The sequence below is a fragment of the Oncorhynchus nerka genome, linkage group LG14 (assembly GCF_034236695.1).
Source record: "Oncorhynchus nerka isolate Pitt River linkage group LG14, Oner_Uvic_2.0, whole genome shotgun sequence".
Lineage (NCBI taxonomy): Eukaryota > Metazoa > Chordata > Actinopteri > Salmoniformes > Salmonidae > Oncorhynchus > Oncorhynchus nerka.
In genome coordinates, this window is record NC_088409.1 from 24,760,321 (window position 1) to 24,778,384 (window position 18,064).

Below are 18,064 nucleotides of genomic sequence, written 5' to 3' on the forward strand. Positions count from 1 at the left end.
TGGGAGAGGAGGGGTGGGTAGGTGGAGGAGAGAGACTGGGAGAGGAGGGGTGGGTGGAGGAGAGAGACTGGGACTGGAGGGGTGGGTGGTGGAGAGAGACTGGGAGAGGAGGGGTGGGTGGAGTAGAGAGACTGGGAGAGGAGGGGTGGGTGGAGGAGCGAGACTGGGAGAGGAGGGGTGGGTAGGTGGAGGAGAGAGACTGGGAGAGGAGGGGTGGGTGGAGGAGAGAGACTGGGAGAGGAGGGGTGGGTGGAGGAGAGAGACTGGGAGAGGAGGGGTGGGTGGAGTAGAGAGACTGGGAGAGGAGGGGTGGGTGGAGGAGAGAGACTGGGAGAGGAGGGGTGGGTGGTGGAGTAGAGAGACTGGGAGAGGAGGGGTGGGTGGAGGAGAGAGACTGGGAGAGGAGGGGTGGGTGGAGTAGAGAGACTGGGAGAGGAGGGGTGGGTGGAGGAGAGAGACTGGGAGAGGAGGGGTGGGTGGAGGAGAGAGACTGGGAGAGGAGGGGTGGGTAGGTGGAGTAGAGAGACTGGGAGAGGAGGGGTGGGTGGAGGAGAGAGACTGGGAGAGGAGGGGTGGGTGGAGGAGAGAGACTGGGAGAGGAGGGGTGGGTAGGTGGAGTAGAGAGACTGGGAGAGGAGGGGTGGGTGGAGGAGAGAGACTGGGAGAGGAGGGGTGGGTAGGTGGAGTAGAGAGACTGGGAGAGGAGGGGTGGGTAGGTGGAGTAGAGAGACTGGGAGAGGAGGGGTGGGTGGAGGAGAGAGAAAGTTTATTCAGAAATCACACGTTGATATGTGTTGGAAAGCCCAGCTGATAAAGAGCAGCAGTCTGGTTTGGGTTCAGTTTGTGGAAAGGAAAAGTATTGTCTCTGGACGGATGACATGTTTCTAAACACACCTCTCTTTCTTTCTCTCCTTTCGCTTCAGGAAAAGGTGGAGGATGAGAGGAGCGATAAAGAAGAGACAGACGAGTCAGGGGAGGAAGAGGAGGGGGTGGAGAAGAAAGGTGCGGTGCAGAATGGTCACGCCGCTCACAACAACCACCGCAAGACGGAGTAATGAAAACGTGTGCCAGGAAGTAAGAGTGTGAAGAATTCACATCCCTCACTCAGCAGAGTGGGAGAGATGGAGGGAAGGGGAAAGGGAGAGGGAGAGATGGAGGGAAGGGGAAGGGAGAGATGGAGGGAAGGGGAAAGGGAGAGATGGAGGGAAGGGGAAAGGGAGAGATGGAGGGAAGGGGAAAGGGAGAGGGAGAGATGGAGGGAAGGGAAAGGGGAGGAAGGGGAAAGGGAGAGGGAGATGGAGGGAAGGGGAAGGAGAGATGGAGGGAGGGGGAAGGGGAGATGGAGGGAAGGGGAAAGGGAGAGATGGAGGGAAGGGGAAAGGAGAGAGATGGAGGGAAGGGGAAAGGAGAGATGGAGGAAGGGAGAGATGGAGGGAAGGGGAGAGATGGAGAGAAGAGGAAAGGGAGAGATGGAGGGAAGGGGAAAGGGAGAGGGAGAGATGGAGGGAAGGGGAAAGGGAGATGAAGGGGAAGGAGAGATGGAGGGAAGGGGAAAGGGAGAGGGAGAGATGGAGGGAAGGGGAAGGGAGAGATGGAGGGAAGGGGAAAGGGAGAGATGGAGGGAAGGGGAAAGGGAGAGATGGAGGGAAGGGAAAGGGAGAGATGGAGGGAAGGGGAAGGGGAGATGGAGGGAAGGGGAAAGGAGAGATGGAGGGAAGGGAAAGGAGAGATGGAGGGAAGGGAAGATGGAGGGAAGGGGAAAGGGAGAGATGGAGGGAAGAGGAAAGGGAGAGATGGAGGGAAGGGGAAAGGGAGAGATGGAGGGAAGGGGAAAGGGAGAGATGGAGAGAAGAGGAAAGGGACAGAGTGGTAGGGAAAATGGACGAAGGAGAAGGAAAGGCATTCCTAAAGCCTGAGAACTACAGGTAGACCTGTACCTGTGGTTAGATACACTGTTCTACATTATAAACACTCAATCACACACACAATTTTGGATATACTACATTAATTGGCATGGACCTGTTATTATAGTCCATTAATAACACACACACACGGGTAATTCTCACAAAACTGTAATAAAAAAATACATTTAGTCATTTTTCACAAAATGTCCTCTTGAATAACTGAGATTAGGATCTATATGTATCTATTTCATAATTATTATTAGTTTTTTATTAGATATTATGCATTCTACCAACATTTTCACAAAATTCTCATTCGTTTTTGAAGTCCAAAAAAGTTATAAATCAATATTTATAATATTTTTTAACATTGCTCCCCTAATGAAAATGCCTGAGTTAAACATAACACTGAAAATACACATATTTTAAAATGACAATTATTATAAAATTAAAATCAGACTTTTCCCCAATTTGAGCTCTTTAAGCTGTTTTCTAAGGACTACTCTAGATGATGCATCATGGGTGAAGAAATGTTTATTTAAAAACTGGAGTTTTATAGGAACTTGAAAAAAATGGTAATGAGACATATCCACAGACACTGCTTGTATGTAATAAATATTATAGTTTAATGTAAACTTCAACTAGTATACAATTTTTATAATTTATGGAGAAACTACAGCAACATATTTTGTTTTATTTAAATAAGTTAGTTTTTTTTAAATATGTATTTTTATAAAATTACCATTAATTTAATCAGTACGCATTTCAGTAATGAAAATGTATTTTTCATTTTTTTTTTACATGACACTTTCCCCTAAAACTAGACATCTTAGTCCTCAGAATGATATCATGCATCATGGTTTTGTAACTCAATTTGTTCATGAGAATACCCCCCCACCACCACCACCACCACCACACACACACACACACAAGTTAAGGAATAGCATTGGGAACATCTGTGTGATTTCAGTCCCTCTAAAAGAGTGTTCAAAATGATGTGAATGGAAGAGAGGACAGAATGATGAGAAGGAAGGGGAGAAGAGAAGGAAGGGGAGAAGAGAAGAAAGGGGAGAAGAGAAGGAAGGGGAGAAGAGAAGGAAGGGGAGAAGAGAAGGAAGGGGAGAAGAGAAGGAAGGGGAGAAGAGAAGGAAGGGGAGAAGAGAAGGAAGGGGAGAAGAGAAGAGAAGGAAGGGGAGAAGAGAAGGAAGGAGAGAAGAGAAGGAAGGGGAGAAGAGAAGGAAGGGGAGAAAAGAAGGAAGGGGAGAAGAAAGGGGAGAAGAGAAGGAAGGGGAGAAGAGAAGGAAGAAGAGAAGGAAGGGGAGAAGAGAAGGAAGGGGAGAAGAGAAGAGAAGGAAGGGGAGAAGAGAAGGAAGGAGAGAAGAGAAGGAAGGAGAGAAGAGAAGGAAGGGGAGAAGAGAAGAAAGGGGAGAAAAGAAGGAAGGGGAGAAGAAAGGGGAGAAAAGAAGGGGAGAAGAGAAGGAAGAAGAGAAGGAAGGGGAGAAGAGAAGAAAGGGGAGAAGAGGAGGAAGGGGAGGAGGAAGAAGGGGAGAAGGAAGAAGAGAAGAAAGGGGAGAAGAGAAGAAAGGGGAGAAGGAAGAAGAGAAGAAAGGGGAGAAGGAAGGGGAGAAAGTGTGATGCTGCTTCTAGTATGGCTCTTCTTACTGTACTCATGTGCCTTACAGCCAGACTATGGTGCTTTTACCTTGTTCTGTTATTTTTCACTCACCTTGTTGTTGCTCAACCTGCTATAAGCATGTTTTGTCCATGTGTCTTTATGTCCAATGCTCCAGTTGCCATGAAAGACAGACTTTAGAAAAGAGACACAACAAGATTTAACCGACTGCACTGTATGGACCTTGATTTGAGGGCCTGTTAATAAACTGCTTTGTTGAATGGTTAATAAACAATGTAATAATGTGAATAACTGGTTCATAAACAATGTAATCATGTTTATAAGCAGCTTATAAGCAGTCCTTCAAACAAAGTGTTAAATCGTTTTGGGGTATATTGAGATTCTGCTGATTCTGAATGATGCTCTCCTTCCTCTGCTGATGTCATGTTTATGTGCCAGTGGTAACGCTCTGTCTGTAGACACTCTCCGTTGACATCGGAGAGGAAAATACTTGTTATCAAACAGTTTTATCATGTTTTCGCTCTGTATGTGCGTGACTATTTCAGTATATCTTCTGAGTGTCATTGACATCTTACCAAGGTCACACAGGCAGAACTTTATTTTCAGTATATTTCAACAGTTTTTTCAAAAACAAAAATTGCCATTGTAAATGTAAAGGCAAAAAAACAACAGATCCCAAATAGAATGTCAATCATTCAGATTTTTTTAAAAGCAATATTTGAACTGTTTTCCAGTCTAGACCAGTTAAGACCAGTATGGACCAGTTGTGGTTTCATTGCAGTGTGGTATGACGCATGTCATCGACTAAAGATGCATTCAACTCCGCTAACGATTATGAAGCTCCCAACTCTGAGCGCCCACCAACAATCCAATTCACCAAGAATGTTCGACAACAGGAGCGAACTGTTCTATTCTATTGAAAACACTTGATTGTGTACTATTTCTTCAACAATGACCTTGTAAGGATGAACATTTTCTGCAAATGTTTGCAGAGTTGAATGCCAGTCTGGTTTGGTCCAGTCCAATCTGTTTCTGGGCACAATGATCCAGTAGAATCCTGACCCACACTGATGATATCATGCATCATGATGGATATTCATCGGGGGCCTGGATTGGTTGGTCAGAACAGGACATTTCTTCTCAGGAGACTGGAAAGGGCCATTGTAATTGATGCTTTATTTAGGGCAGATTTGTTAGGCCATACTGCCCCGGATTAGATCATCCCGTGTGTGTGGTATGTGTTTTTCTGTTATTCTAGAGTGATTTGAGGTATGATTCCTTTGAGAAACAGGTTTACAGTCATGTTTCATGTTTGACATCATTGTTTCAGAAAAGTTTGGATTTTTCTTGAGTTTGGATTTTAGCAACTCAATTGCTGAGTAAGCAAAAGTATGATACATGGAACAATGGAAGTGTTGTATTTTTATCATTATATATTTTCAATTGTTGTTGTATGTTAAGTGCCTTATCTGTAATGTATGGGATAGCCTACCCTCTCACCTTTCTACCTTCTTCAGCTCCTCTCATCCTCATTCATCCTTTCTCCCTCTTTCTTTAGCTTCTTATTGTTCACTACTCCTTCTACTCATCCATCTCCTCCCTCATTCTGAGATCCTCCCCTCACAGCCTTTCTACCTTCTTCAGCTCCTCTCATCCTCATTCATCCTTTCTCCCTCTTTCTTTAGCTTCTTATCGTTCGCCACTCCTTCTACTCATCCATCTCCTCCCTCATTCTGAGATCCTCCCCTCTCACCTTTCTACCTTCTTCAGCTCCTCTCATCCTCATTCATCCTTTCTCCCTCTTTCTTTAGCTTCTTATTGTTCACTACTCCTTCTACTCATCCATCTCCTCCCTCATTCTGAGATCCTCCCCTCACAGCCTTTCTACCTTCTTCAGCTCCTCTCATCCTCATTCATCCTTTCTCCCTCTTTCTTTAGCTTCTTATTGTTCCCTACTCCTTCTGCTCATCCATCTCCTCCCTCATTCTGAGATCCTCCCCTCACAGCCTTTCACATCCCCATTCCAACCCTCGTTCATTTGTACTAACCTTGACCAATCTTCCTCTCTTCCCCCGTCGCTTTGGAAAAACAACAGTCACGTAATTACAGTGTTTTTTTGTGTGTATTATGATGCTTAAGTATTATCATTAATAATAAAAACAACGATCATGAATCACTATGCCAAACCTGTCTATTCCAATGTTTGTTTTACTCACTCAAATTATGAAGTTCTCCTCACTGATGGACAATGGGAGAAAAAAGTATTTAGTCAGCCACCAATTGTGCAAGTTCTCCCACTTAAAAAGATGAGAGGCCTGTAATTTTCATCATAGGTACACTTCAACTATGACAGACAAAATGAGGAAAAAAAATCCAGAAGATCACATTGTAGGATTTTTAATTAATTAATATGCAAATGATGGTGGAATATAAGTATTTGGTCAATAACAAAAGTTTATCTCAATACTTTGTTATATACCCTTTGTTGGCAATGACAGAGGTGAAACGTTTTCTGTAAGTCTTCACAAGGTTTTCACACACTGTTGCTGGTATTTTGGCCCATTCCTCCATGCACAATTCCTCTAGAGCAGTGATGTTTTGGGTCTGTTGCTGGGCAATACAGACTTTCAACTCCCTCCAAAGATTTTCTATGGGGTTGAGATCTGGAGACTGGCTAGGCCACTCCAGGACCTTGAAATGCTTCATACGAAGCCACTCCTTCGTTGCCCGGGCGATGTGTTTGGGATCATTGTCATGCTAAAAAACCCAGCCATGTTTCATCTTCAATGCCCTTGCTGATGGAAGGAGGTTTTCACTCAAAATCTCACGATACATGGCCCCATTCATTCTTTCCTTTACACGGATCAGTCGTCCTGGTCCCTTTGCAGAAAAACAGCCCCAAAGCATGATGTTTCCACCCCCATGCTTCACAGTAGGTATGGTGTTCTTTGGATGTAACTCAGCATTCTTTGTCCTCCAAAAACGACGAGTTGAGTTTTTACCAAAACGTTCTATTTTGGTTTCATCTGACCATATGACATTCTCCCAATCTTCTTCTGGATCATCCAAATGCTCTAGCAAACTTCAGACGGGCCTGGACATGTACTGGCTTAAGCAGGGGGACACGTCTGGCACTGCAGGATTTGAGTCCCTGGCGGCGTAGTGTGTTACTGATGGTAGGCTTTGTTACTTTGGTCCCAGCTCTCTGCAGGTCATTCACTAGGTCCCCCCGTGTGGTTCTGGGATTTTTGCTCACCGTTCTTGTGATAATTTTGACCCCACGGGGTGAGATCTTGCGTGGAGCCCCAGATCGAGGGAGATTATCAGTGGTCTTGTATATCTTCCATTTCCAAATAATTGCTCCCACAGTTGATTTCTTCAAACCAAGCTGCTTACCTATTGCAGATTCAGTCTTCCCAGCCTGGTGCAGGTCTACAATTTTGTTTCTGGTGTCCTTTGACAGCTCTTTGGTCTTGGCCATAGTGGAGTTTGGAGTGTGACTGTTTGAGGTTGTGGACAGGTGTCTTTTATACTGATAACAAGTTCAAACAGGTGCCATTAATACAGGTAACGAGTGGAGGACAGAGGAGCCTCTTAAAGAAGTTACAGGTCTGTGAGAGCCAGAAATCTTGCTTGTTTGTAGGTGACCAAATACTTATTTTCCACCATAATTTGCAAATAAATTCATTAAAAATCCTACAATGTGATTTTCTGGATTTCTTTTCCTCATTTTGTCTGTCATGGTTGAAGTGTACCTATGATGAAAATTACAGGCCTCTCTCATCTTTTTAAGTGGGAGAACTTGCACAATTGGTGGCTGACTAAATACTTTTTTTGCCCCACTGTATAGGTTTCCTATGTCTTGGTTTAGGTACTGAGGCCTATAACCTCCTATATAACCTTCTATAAACACAGGGATTGTATATTGTGCACTTATTTTAGTGTACACACATACAATGCGTTTCTGAAATAGGAGTAGTAGGTTTATTGCATTATAATACAAAATTACATTATAATGTGAGTATGACATATCACTCAAATAATCTTAAAGGTTAAGATCTTGCTTTGACTCAAATAAAATATTATACAGATGGTTCTGGCCTGTGATTCTGCGTAAGTGGTCAAACATTGGGGTTGCCCTCCTATTGGATGTCACTTGTATCCCGCTAATGATTGAAGAAAAATGTTACATAGCTAGAGCAGACTTGGGCGCCTATACAGTTGTTGCCGTTAGCCGTGAACGCCATCTTGGATCTAGAAGGTTTCTAAACGGGGAAAACAGGAAAAGGGACAGGAAAATAGATACTTTAGTTCTTATTTTGTAATTTCCCCCACTGGCTGATGATGAAGAAACACGAGTCATGACGTCGCCTCTTTATTTGCTGATATAATTCAAATCGGTAAATCTGAGAGGATTGTGGACTGAGGAAATTTCCGCAGTTTACTGTAACTTGGTTTGTTTATGTTATTCAACCCGGACATGGACTCTTCTAACCCAGGTACAGTAAAGTTTGAAGCTTGTGGGAATAAGTTCAAATGTTACAGGTGATAATGCAGGTGGAAATTTGGCGATCCGTGGCCCTTTGACCGAATCTGTCACTTTCTCCAGATTGCGTCTGATGACAGCATTAGGGAGCTAGATAGCTTAGCCCCAGCTGCGCTAACTGGCCAGCGAAAGCAAGCTAACTGAATATTTGACTTTGACTTGAATAATTTAACTAGCTAGCTACTTAGCTAGCTATTGACGTTTCTGTCTTTCTTGCAAAATCGAAGTTAGCAAGTTAGTTACCAACCTTGGCAAATAGCTTGTCTTACATTTAGCTGGCATGACCTGATGTTAATGTTGCCAACTCGCCATGTTAGCTTAGCTAGTTATCATTTTAGCTCGCTTGCTAGGTGACCGACTTGTGTAGGTTATGCTCAGATAAGTTAACTAGCTAGTTTGTGTCGATGTTTCATCAAAACAAGTGTTATTTTGAACGAACGATTAGCTTTTTGGCCAGCTAACAGTTAGCTTGTTCTGCTTGGCTTAGCATAGCTAGCGAGTTAGTTGTAGCTACAGTATTTGTTAGCTAGCTGGCTTTGTGGCTAGGTAAGTTAACGCATAGCCAGTTTCATTACCAGAGAGGCAATAGCTAGCTCGCTATACTCACAACTGCAGTGGTCACATGCTCTGGCTTGGAGAGCTGTATGGTTCAATCCAGCATTCACACACCTTCATTGTATTATTCTAATCAATTCTTACGATTGGTTGATTAACGTTAGTTGACTCAGGTGTGTTACTACATGGCTGTCTGGAAAAACATATGTCCCGGCAGATATGTTTATGTAAAAATAAAATAAACAAACAGTTGTGTTACTGAAGTGGATACACTTGGAGCAACGTGTAACGTTACCTTGCGTAATTTATCTCTGTCTGTCTGTGTGTGTGGCAGACATACCAGATGACTCTCTGGGTTTGGGAGCCGGTGGGGCCCAGGCAAGCAGCAGTGCTGTTGTGCCAAAAGGGTCCAATAAGAGACGAGCTGCGTGAGTATAGTATACAATGCCAATGAATCAGCCAATGAATCAGTCAATCACTATGTCACATAACTTTAACAGATGGTCCATAGCTCAGCACAGGGTAGAAGTTGTCCATAGGTGCAGAATCAGAATCGCACCGATAAGTTGTTGATCCATACTTTACAAACATGGATTCTGTCTACTTCCTCACAGGCCAGACTTCGATGATGATGATGATGATGGAAGCAAGCTCTTCAGGTAGGACTGACACCTGTCTCTCGCTCTTTCTTGCTCTCTCTCATCTCTCTATCTGATCTGACTGTATTGTGCTGGTTGTTTTGATGTCAGATCTTCTCTGTCTTTGACCAGGTGTGATGACGATGGAGGAGGAGGAGACAAAGAGCGATTTGCCAGGTAGAATAAGGAGGTTGTTTGTGCGTGTGTATAATACAGATATTCTGCATGCACACATCCCGAGACACCAGATTCCCTATCACACCACTGTGATTCTTGTCACTACTACTAACCCCTGAGCTCAGGGACACCTGTTCACTCCTATCAATCCCTTTCTTCTGAGCACAACCCCTTTCTCTCCCTCCTTCCCTCTCTGCTTCTCTCTCTCAGGATCTCTGAAGTCTTTTTCTTTCAGCACTTCCTCTCCTCTATCACTCCGTCTTGCTTTGAAAGACCAGGTTCTCTCTATCTCGATCTCTACATTTATCTATCGTATTGATGGATCATTCACTCCTTGTTATATTTATCAATCCATGCTTGTTCCATCTATCTCATCCTTATCTGAAAATATAATTTGGTTACGCCAACACTAAACTCTTCTCCATGTTGTCCACCTACCTGCCCACCTCTTCCCATTTATATCCCTCCCTCTTTTTCTCCTCCCCCGTCCTTCCTCTACCTCTTCCTCTCTGCCCTTCCTATTTCTTCCCATCTCTACCCCATCCCTGTCCCTCCTCCGACTCCATGTCTGTTGCTCCTCCCCCTGCTCTCCCCATCTCTACCCCATCCCTGTCCCTCCTCCGACTCCATGTCTGTTGCTCCTCCCCTGCTCTCCCCATCTCTACCCCATCCCTGTCCCTCCTCCGACTCCATGTCTGTTGCTCCTCCCCCTGCTCTCCCCATCTCTACCCCATCCCTGTCCCTCCTCCGACTCCATGTCTGTTGCTCCTCCCCCTGCTCTCCCCATCTCTACCCCATCCCTGTCCCTCCTCCGACTCCATGTCTGTTGCTCCTCCCCTGCTCTCCCCATCTCTACCCCATCCCTGTCCCTCCTCCGACTCCATGTCTGTTGCTCCTCCCCCTGCTCTCCCCATCTCTACCCCATCCCTGTCCCTCCTCCGACTCCATGTCTGTTGCTCCTCCCCCTGCTCTCCCCATCTCTACCCCATCTCTGTCCTTCCTTACTCTCCTCTCTTCCTCTCCTCCCTCATTCCCTCGCTCCAGGGAGAACCACAGTGAGATTGAGCGGCGGCGGAGGAACAAGATGACTGCTTACATCACAGAGCTGTCGGACATGGTTCCCACCTGCAGCGCGTTGGCACGGAAACCAGATAAGCTGACCATCCTGCGCATGGCCGTGTCCCACATGAAGTCTCTGAGAGGGAGCGGCAACACTGCAGCAGACGGGACATACAAACCATCCTTCCTCACCGACCAGGTTAGAGAAAGAGAGGGAGGAAGGAAAGGGAGGAGAGGGGGCTGAGAGATGAAAAGGGGAAAATGTTATCATGTGTGTTTGTTGCACAATAATAGCTGAGTGTATCTTCCATGTCATCTCTCCCTCCATCGTTCTCGCTCTCCTCTACCTCTCCTTTCTTCTCTCTCTCCCCATCCCTCTCTTTGTAGGAGCTGAAGCACCTGATCCTGGAAGCTGCTGATGGCTTCCTGTTTGTGGTGTCGTGTGAGAGTGGACGGGTCGTCTACGTGTCAGACTCCCTGACCCCTGTTCTTAACCAATCACAGTCCGACTGGCTAGGCTCCTCACTCTACGACCAGCTCCACCCGGACGACGGAGACAAACTACGAGAGCAGCTCTCTACTGCAGAGAGTAACAATACAGGTACACACAGGTGGTACAGATGAACTACAGGAGCAGCTCTGTACTGCAGAGAGTTATAATACAGATGAACTACAGGAGCAGCTCTGTACTGCAGAGAGTTATAATACAGGTGGTACAGATGAACTACAGGAGCAGCTCTGTTCTGCAGAGTTATAATACAGGTGGTACAGATGAACTACAGGAGCAGCTCTGTACTGCAGAGAGTTATAATACAGATGAACTACAGGAGCAGCTCTGTACTGCAGAGAGTTATAATACAGGTGGTACAGATGAACTACAGGAGCAGCTCTGTTCTGCAGAGTTATAATACAGGTGGTACAGATGAACTACAGGAGCAGCTCTGTACTGCAGAGAGTTATAATACAGGTGGTACAGATGAACTACAGGAGCAGCTCTGTACTGCAGAGAGTTATAATACAGGTGGTACAGATGAACTACAGGAGCAGCTCTCTACTGCAGAGAGTTATAATACAGGTGGTACAGATTAACTACAGGGGCAGCTCTGTACTGCAGAGAGTTATAATACAGATGAACTACAGGAGCAGCTCTGTACTGCAGAGAATTATAATACAGGTGGTACAGATGAACTACAGGAGCAGCTCTACTGCAGAGAGTTATAATACAGGTGGTACAGATGAACTACAGGAGCAGCTCTGTTCTGCAGAGAGTTATAATACAGGTGGTACAGATGAACTACAGGAGCAGCTCTGTACTGCAGACAGTTATAATACAGGTGGTACAGATTAACTACAGGAGCAGCTCTGTTCTGCAGAGAGTTATAATACAGGTGGTACAGATGAACTACAGGAGCAGCTCTGTACTGCAGAGAGTTATAATACAGGTGGTACAGATTAACTACAGGAGCAGCTCTCTACTGCAGAGAGTTATAATACAGGTGGTACAGATGAACTACAGGGGCAGCTCTGTACTGCAGAGAGTTATAATACAGATGAACTACAGGAGCAGCTCTCTACTGCAGAGAGTTATAATACAGGTGGTACAGATTAACTACAGGGGCAGCTCTGTACTGCAGAGAGTTATAATACAGGTGGTACAGATGAACTACAGGAGCAGCTCTGTACTGCAGAGAGTTATAATACAGGTGGTACAGATGAACTACAGGAGCAGCTCTGTACTGCAGAGAGTTATAATACAGGTGGTACAGATGAACTACAGGAGCAGCTCTGTTCTGCAGAGTTATAATACAGGTGGTACAGATGAACTACAGGAGCATCTCTGTTCTGCAGAGTTATAATACAGATGAACTACAGGAGCAGCTCTGTACTGCAGAGAGTTATAATACAGGTGGGACATATGAACTACAGGAGCAGCTCTGTACTGCAGAGAATTATAATACAGGTGAACTACAGGAGCAGCTCTGTACTGCAGAGAGTTATAATACAGGTGGTACAGATGAACTACAGGAGCAGCTCTGTACTGCAGAGAGTTATAATACAGGTGGGACAGATGAACTACAGGAGCAGCTCTGTACTGCAGAGAATTATAATACAGGTGAACTACAGGAGCAGCTCTGTACTGCAGAGTTATAATACAGGTGGTACAGATGAACTACAGGAGCAGCTCTGTACTGCAGAGAATTATAATACAGGTGAACTACAGGAGCAGCTCTGTACTGCAGAGAGTTATAATACAGGTGGTACAGATGAACTACAGGAGCAGCTCTGTTCTGCAGAGTTATAATGCAGGTGGTACAGATGAACTACAGGAGCAGCTCTGTACTGCAGAGAGTTATAATACAGATGAACTACAGGAGCAGCTCTGTACTGCAGAGAGTTATAATACAGGTGGTACAGATGAACTACAGGAGCAGCTCTGTACTGCAGAGAGTTATAATACAGGTGGTACAGATGAACTACAGGAGCAGCTCTGTACTGCAGAGAGTTATAATACAGATGAACTACAGGAGCAGCTCTGTACTGCAGAGAGTTATAATACAGGTGGTACAGATGAACTACAGGAGCAGCTCTCTACTGCAGAGAGTTATAATACAGGTGGTACAGATTAACTACAGGGGCAGCTCTGTACTGCAGAGAGTTATAATACAGATGAACTACAGGAGCAGCTCTGTACTGCAGAGAATTATAATACAGGTGGGACATATGAACTACAGGAGCAGCTCTGTACTGCAGAGAGTTATAATACAGGTGGTACAGATGAACTACAGGAGCAGCTCTACTGCAGAGAGTTATAATACAGGTGGTACAGATGAACTACAGGAGCAGCTGTGTTCTGCAGAGTTATAATACAGGTGGTACAGATTAACTACAGGAGCAGCTCTCTACTGCAGAGAGTTATAATACAGGTGGTACAGATGAACTACAGGAGCAGCTCTGTACTGCAGAGTTATAATACAGGTGGTACAGATGAACTACAGGAGCAGCTCTGTACTGCAGAGAGTTATAATACAGATGAACTACAGGAGCAGCTCTGTACTGCAGAGAGTTATAATACAGGTGGTACAGATGAACTACAGGAGCAGCTCTACTGCAGAGAGTTATAATACAGGTGGTACAGATGAACTACAGGAGCAGCTCTGTACTGCAGAGAGTTATAATACAGGTGGTACAGATGAACTACAGGAGCAGCTCTGTACTGCAGAGAGTTATAATACAGATGAAACTACAGGAGCAGCTCTGTACTGCAGAGAGTTATAATACAGGTGGTACAGATGAACTACAGGAGCAGCTCTCTACTGCAGAGAGTTATAATACAGGTGGTACAGATTAACTACAGGGGCAGCTCTGTACTGCAGAGAGTTATAATACAGATGAACTACAGGAGCAGCTCTGTACTGCAGAGAATTATAATACAGGTGGTACAGATGAACTACAGGAGCAGCTCTACTGCAGAGAGTTATAATACAGGTGGTACAGATGAACTACAGGAGCAGCTGTGTTCTGCAGAGTTATAATACAGGTGGTACAGATTAACTACAGGAGCAGCTCTCTACTGCAGAGAGTTATAATACAGGTGGTACAGATGAACTACAGGAGCAGCTCTGTACTGCAGAGTTATAATACAGGTGGTACAGATGAACTACAGGAGCAGCTCTGTACTGCAGAGAGTTATAATACAGATGAACTACAGGAGCAGCTCTGTACTGCAGAGAGTTATAATACAGGTGGTACAGATGAACTACAGGAGCAGCTCTGTACTGCAGAGAGTTATAATACAGGTGGTACAGATGAACTACAGGAGCAGCTCTGTACTGCAGAGAGTTATAATACAGGTGGTACAGATGAACTACAGGAGCAGCTCTGTACTGCAGAGAGTTATAATACAGATGAACTACAGGAGCAGCTCTGTACTGCAGAGAGTTATAATACAGGTGGTACAGATGAACTACAGGAGCAGCTCTCTACTGCAGAGAGTTATAATACAGGTGGTACAGATTAACTACAGGGGCAGCTCTGTACTGCAGAGAGTTATAATACAGATGAACTACAGGAGCAGCTCTGTACTGCAGAGAATTATAATACAGGTGGTACAGATGAACTACAGGAGCAGCTCTACTGCAGAGAGTTATAATACAGGTGGTACAGATGAACTACAGGAGCAGCTGTGTTCTGCAGAGTTATAATACAGGTGGTACAGATTAACTACAGGAGCAGCTCTCTACTGCAGAGAGTTATAATACAGGTGGTACAGATGAACTACAGGAGCAGCTCTGTACTGCAGAGTTATAATACAGGTGGTACAGATGAACTACAGGAGCAGCTCTGTACTGCAGAGAGTTATAATACAGGTGGTACAGATGAACTACAGGAGCAGCTCTGTACTGCAGAGAGTTATAATACAGGTGGTACAGATGAACTACAGGAGCAGCTCTGTACTGCAGAGTTATAATACAGGTGGTACAGATGAACTACAGGAGCAGCTCTGTACTGCAGAGAGTTATAATACAGGTGGTACAGATGAACTACAGGAGCAGCTCTCTACTGCAGAGAGTTATAATACAGGTGGTACAGATGAACTACAGGAGCAGCTCTGTTCTGCAGAGTTATAATACAGATGAACTACAGGAGCAGCTGTGTTCTGCAGAGTTATAATACAGGTGGTACAGATGAACTACAGGAGCAGCTCTGTTCTGCAGAGTTATAATACAGGTGGTACAGATGAACTACAGGAGCAGCTCTGTACTGCAGAGAGTTATAATACAGGTGGTACAGATGAACTACAGGAGCAGCTCTGTACTGCAGAGAGTTATAATACAGGTGGTACAGATGAACTACAGGAGCAGCTCTCTACTGCAGAGAGTTATAATACAGGTGGTACAGATTAACTACAGGGGCAGCTCTGTACTGCAGAGAGTTATAATACAGATGAACTACAGGAGCAGCTCTGTACTGCAGAGAATTATAATACAGGTGGTACAGATGAACTACAGGAGCAGCTCTACTGCAGAGAGTTATAATACAGGTGGTACAGATGAACTACAGGAGCAGCTCTGTTCTGCAGAGAGTTATAATACAGGTGGTACAGATGAACTACAGGAGCAGCTCTGTACTGCAGACAGTTATAATACAGGTGGTACAGATTAACTACAGGAGCAGCTCTGTTCTGCAGAGAGTTATAATACAGGTGGTACAGATGAACTACAGGAGCAGCTCTGTACTGCAGAGAGTTATAATACAGGTGGTACAGATTAACTACAGGAGCAGCTCTCTACTGCAGAGAGTTATAATACAGGTGGTACAGATGAACTACAGGGGCAGCTCTGTACTGCAGAGAGTTATAATACAGATGAACTACAGGAGCAGCTCTGTACTGCAGAGAGTTATAATACAGATGAACTACAGGAGCAGCTCTCTACTGCAGAGAGTTATAATACAGGTGGTACAGATTAACTACAGGGGCAGCTCTGTACTGCAGAGAGTTATAATACAGGTGGTACAGATGAACTACAGGAGCAGCTCTGTACTGCAGAGAGTTATAATACAGGTGGTACAGATGAACTACAGGAGCAGCTCTGTACTGCAGAGAGTTATAATACAGGTGGTACAGATGAACTACAGGAGCAGCTCTGTTCTGCAGAGTTATAATACAGGTGGTACAGATGAACTACAGGAGCAGCTCTGTTCTGCAGAGTTATAATACAGATGAACTACAGGAGCAGCTCTGTACTGCAGAGAGTTATAATACAGGTGGGACATATGAACTACAGGAGCAGCTCTGTACTGCAGAGAATTATAATACAGGTGAACTACAGGAGCAGCTCTGTACTGCAGAGAGTTATAATACAGGTGGTACAGATGAACTACAGGAGCAGCTCTGTACTGCAGAGAGTTATAATACAGGTGGGACAGATGAACTACAGGAGCAGCTCTGTACTGCAGAGAATTATAATACAGGTGAACTACAGGAGCAGCTCTGTACTGCAGAGTTATAATACAGGTGGTACAGATGAACTACAGGAGCAGCTCTGTACTGCAGAGAATTATAATACAGGTGAACTACAGGAGCAGCTCTGTACTGCAGAGAGTTATAATACAGGTGGGACAGATGAACTACAGGAGCAGCTCTGTACGGCAGAGAATTATAATACAGGTGGTACAGATGAACTACAGGAGCAGCTCTGTACTGCAGAGAGTTAACTACAGGAGCAGCTCTGTACAGAGTGGTGGTACAGATGAACTACAGGAGCAGCTCTGTACTGCAGAGAGTTATAATACAGGTGGTACAGATGAACTACAGGAGCAGCTCTGTACTGCAGAGAGTTATAATACAGACAGATGAACTACAGGAGCAGCTCTGTACTGCAGAGAGTTATAATACAGGTGGTACAGATGAACTACAGGAGCAGCTCTGTACTGCAGAGAGTTATAATACAGGTGGTACAGATGAACTACAGGAGCAGCTCTACTGCAGAGAGTTATAATACAGGTGGTACAGATTAACTACAGGAGCAGCTCTCTACTGCAGAGAGTTATAATACAGGTGGTACAGATGAACTACAGGAGCAGCTCTGTACTGCAGAGTTATAATACAGGTGGTACAGATGAACTACAGGAGCAGCTCTGTACTGCAGAGAGTTATAATACAGATGAACTACAGGAGCAGCTCTGTACTGCAGAGAGTTATAATACAGGTGGTACAGATGAACTACAGGAGCAGCTCTGTACTGCAGAGAGTTATAATACAGGTGGTACAGATGAACTACAGGAGCAGCTCTGTACTGCAGAGAGTTATAATACAGGTGGTACAGATGAACTACAGGAGCAGCTCTGTACTGCAGAGAGTTATAATACAGATGAACTACAGGAGCAGCTCTGTACTGCAGAGAGTTATAATACAGGTGGTACAGATGAACTACAGGAGCAGCTCTCTACTGCAGAGAGTTATAATACAGGTGGTACAGATTAACTACAGGGGCAGCTCTGTACTGCAGAGAGTTATAATACAGATGAACTACAGGAGCAGCTCTGTACTGCAGAGAATTATAATACAGGTGGTACAGATGAACTACAGGAGCAGCTCTACTGCAGAGAGTTATAATACAGGTGGTACAGATGAACTACAGGAGCAGCTGTGTTCTGCAGAGTTATAATACAGGTGGTACAGATTAACTACAGGAGCAGCTCTCTACTGCAGAGAGTTATAATACAGGTGGTACAGATGAACTACAGGAGCAGCTCTGTACTGCAGAGTTATAATACAGGTGGTACAGATGAACTACAGGAGCAGCTCTGTACTGCAGAGAGTTATAATACAGGTGGTACAGATTAACTACAGGAGCAGCTCTCTACTGCAGAGAGTTATAATACAGGTGGTACAGATGAACTACAGGGGCAGCTCTGTACTGCAGAGAGTTATAATACAGATGAACTACAGGAGCAGCTCTGTACTGCAGAGAGTTATAATACAGATGAACTACAGGAGCAGCTCTCTACTGCAGAGAGTTATAATACAGGTGGTACAGATTAACTACAGGGG

The 18,064-nt window shown here is 44.8% G+C and overlaps 2 protein-coding genes across 7 annotated transcripts in view; both read left to right on the forward strand.

Annotated features, from left to right (window-relative positions):
* cers2b (ceramide synthase 2b) overlaps positions 1-1,081 on the forward strand; it is a 68,143-nt gene extending 67,062 nt beyond the window's left edge. For all 3 annotated transcript variants that reach the window (XM_065027818.1, XM_065027817.1, XM_065027819.1), the window contains exon 11: positions 924-1,081. In XM_065027818.1, the coding sequence (XP_064883890.1) occupies positions 924-1,055 (132 nt within the window). In that variant the 3' untranslated portion in view covers positions 1,056-1,081. The remainder of the gene's footprint in view (positions 1-923) is intronic.
* A 6,650-nt stretch (positions 1,082-7,731) lies between these two features.
* LOC115126058 (aryl hydrocarbon receptor nuclear translocator) overlaps positions 7,732-18,064 on the forward strand; it is a 42,643-nt gene continuing 32,310 nt past the window's right edge. For 2 of the 4 annotated variants that reach the window (XM_065027820.1, XM_065027821.1), the window contains exons 1-6: positions 7,732-8,033; positions 8,970-9,063; positions 9,250-9,294; positions 9,406-9,450; positions 10,495-10,708; positions 10,897-11,110. In XM_065027820.1, the coding sequence (XP_064883892.1) occupies positions 7,997-8,033; positions 8,970-9,063; positions 9,250-9,294; positions 9,406-9,450; positions 10,495-10,708; positions 10,897-11,110 (649 nt within the window). In that variant the 5' untranslated portion in view covers positions 7,732-7,996. The remainder of the gene's footprint in view (positions 8,034-8,969; positions 9,064-9,249; positions 9,295-9,405; positions 9,451-10,494; positions 10,709-10,896; positions 11,111-18,064) is intronic. The other 2 variants (XM_065027822.1, XM_065027823.1) reach the window with 2 other exon arrangements.